This window comes from Galeopterus variegatus, unplaced genomic scaffold (genome assembly GCF_000696425.1).
Source record: "Galeopterus variegatus unplaced genomic scaffold, G_variegatus-3.0.2 Scaffold16196, whole genome shotgun sequence".
Lineage (NCBI taxonomy): Eukaryota > Metazoa > Chordata > Mammalia > Dermoptera > Cynocephalidae > Galeopterus > Galeopterus variegatus.
This window is the reverse complement of record NW_007742307.1, coordinates 15,853-17,080: the sequence shown is the minus strand read 5'-3', so window position 1 is coordinate 17,080 and position 1,228 is coordinate 15,853. Positions and strand designations below refer to the sequence as shown.

General features: G+C 44.7%; 1 protein-coding gene across 1 annotated transcript in view; it reads right to left on the bottom strand.

Annotated features, from left to right (window-relative positions):
* Positions 1–7: 7 nt before the first annotated feature.
* The window catches only part of LOC103582426 (E3 ubiquitin-protein ligase makorin-1-like), a gene marked incomplete at its 5' end in the record, with an annotated part of 3,050 nt that continues 1,829 nt past the window's right edge, over positions 8–1,228 (bottom strand). The window contains 2 exons of the mRNA XM_008564025.1: positions 8–408; positions 772–910. Of these exons, the coding sequence (XP_008562247.1) occupies positions 196–408; positions 772–910 (352 nt within the window). The remainder of the gene's footprint in view (positions 409–771; positions 911–1,228) is intronic.

Genomic DNA, 1,228 nt, shown 5'->3' with positions numbered 1-1,228 from the left:
TTTTTTAAACAGAGAAAACACACTCCTTGGGGAAAGGTGAAGGATGGAAAAGACAGGCCCTGGGTAGAAGTTATTATGACAGCACCTGGAGTTTGATAGGCCTGCCTAGGAGAGAACACAGGCACCGCCACACCACCACAGGGGACAGCTACTGTCTGAGGCTCAGCAGACCAGTTCACACGCCACGCAAAGCTGCTATAGATCCAAGTCATAAAAATCTTCCAGCTCATCATGAAACAAGTCCCACTCGTCTTCAGAGTCTGTCAATTCGTCGTCCCCACCTGCAGCCAAAAGCATAAGCAACATCTCGCCCAGCTCAAAGGTGACAACCTCTTCTTCATCGTTGTCAAAGGGGTTGCTGCTTTCTCTTTCCTCAATGAACTCCCAGAAGTGGTTCCTTCGTTGGGCCTGTAAAAAACAAGGCCATGATAGGGATGGCACTGCCGAGTAGTATCTTCTATCCTGTTGTTTCTAAGGCAAAACGTCCAGCACACCAGAGGGCATGACGAACCAGACTTCTTATTTAGGGTTTCCATTTTACCAATTCCTCCCCTCTGGTTACTTGATGTAAATAGTTTAGTCTAGAGCTTTAAGTGCTCTATTTCTTCCTTCTCTATCCCTCCCAGTTTTTTGAGGTTTGTTTCCTACTTTAATACTTTAGTATTGTTCCCAGACCTGAGTGTTAATCTTCTCCTTCCCCTACCCCCATATGTGCAGGACTCAACTGATATTGTGGTATTTCCCCTCCTTTAAAAAAACAGTGAGAGTTACCCGGTATCTGCTTGATGTTCCCACTTTCTGTCTCTGTGGCTCCTCTCTACGGCCATCAGGGTACGCATGCTTGTAAAAACAGTTCCCTCCAAATGGGCAGCTCCCACGTCCTTCATCAAAATACCTGCACGCCTTGTTGCTGGAAAGGAAAATATCGCAACCCTTATTCAAAGTGGATTTCAGGTCTATATTTGATTATCATCCAGGGTTACTTTAAACAGGTAGGGGTAGAACCAGTATGTCTGTTTACAGCCCTCCCCAAGGTGTGTTCTTATAAACATGTGTGTGCTAATGCATGGAACACTAACTAGACAGACACTCTGTTCAAGTCTCTGCTGTTTAACAGCTCTAGTACCACAGATCCAGTAGAAAGAAAATCTTCTAGAAAGCCAACATACAAGAATTAATACAGGACAACTACTACATGGATTCAGAATAAGGTAGAACCCCATTCATG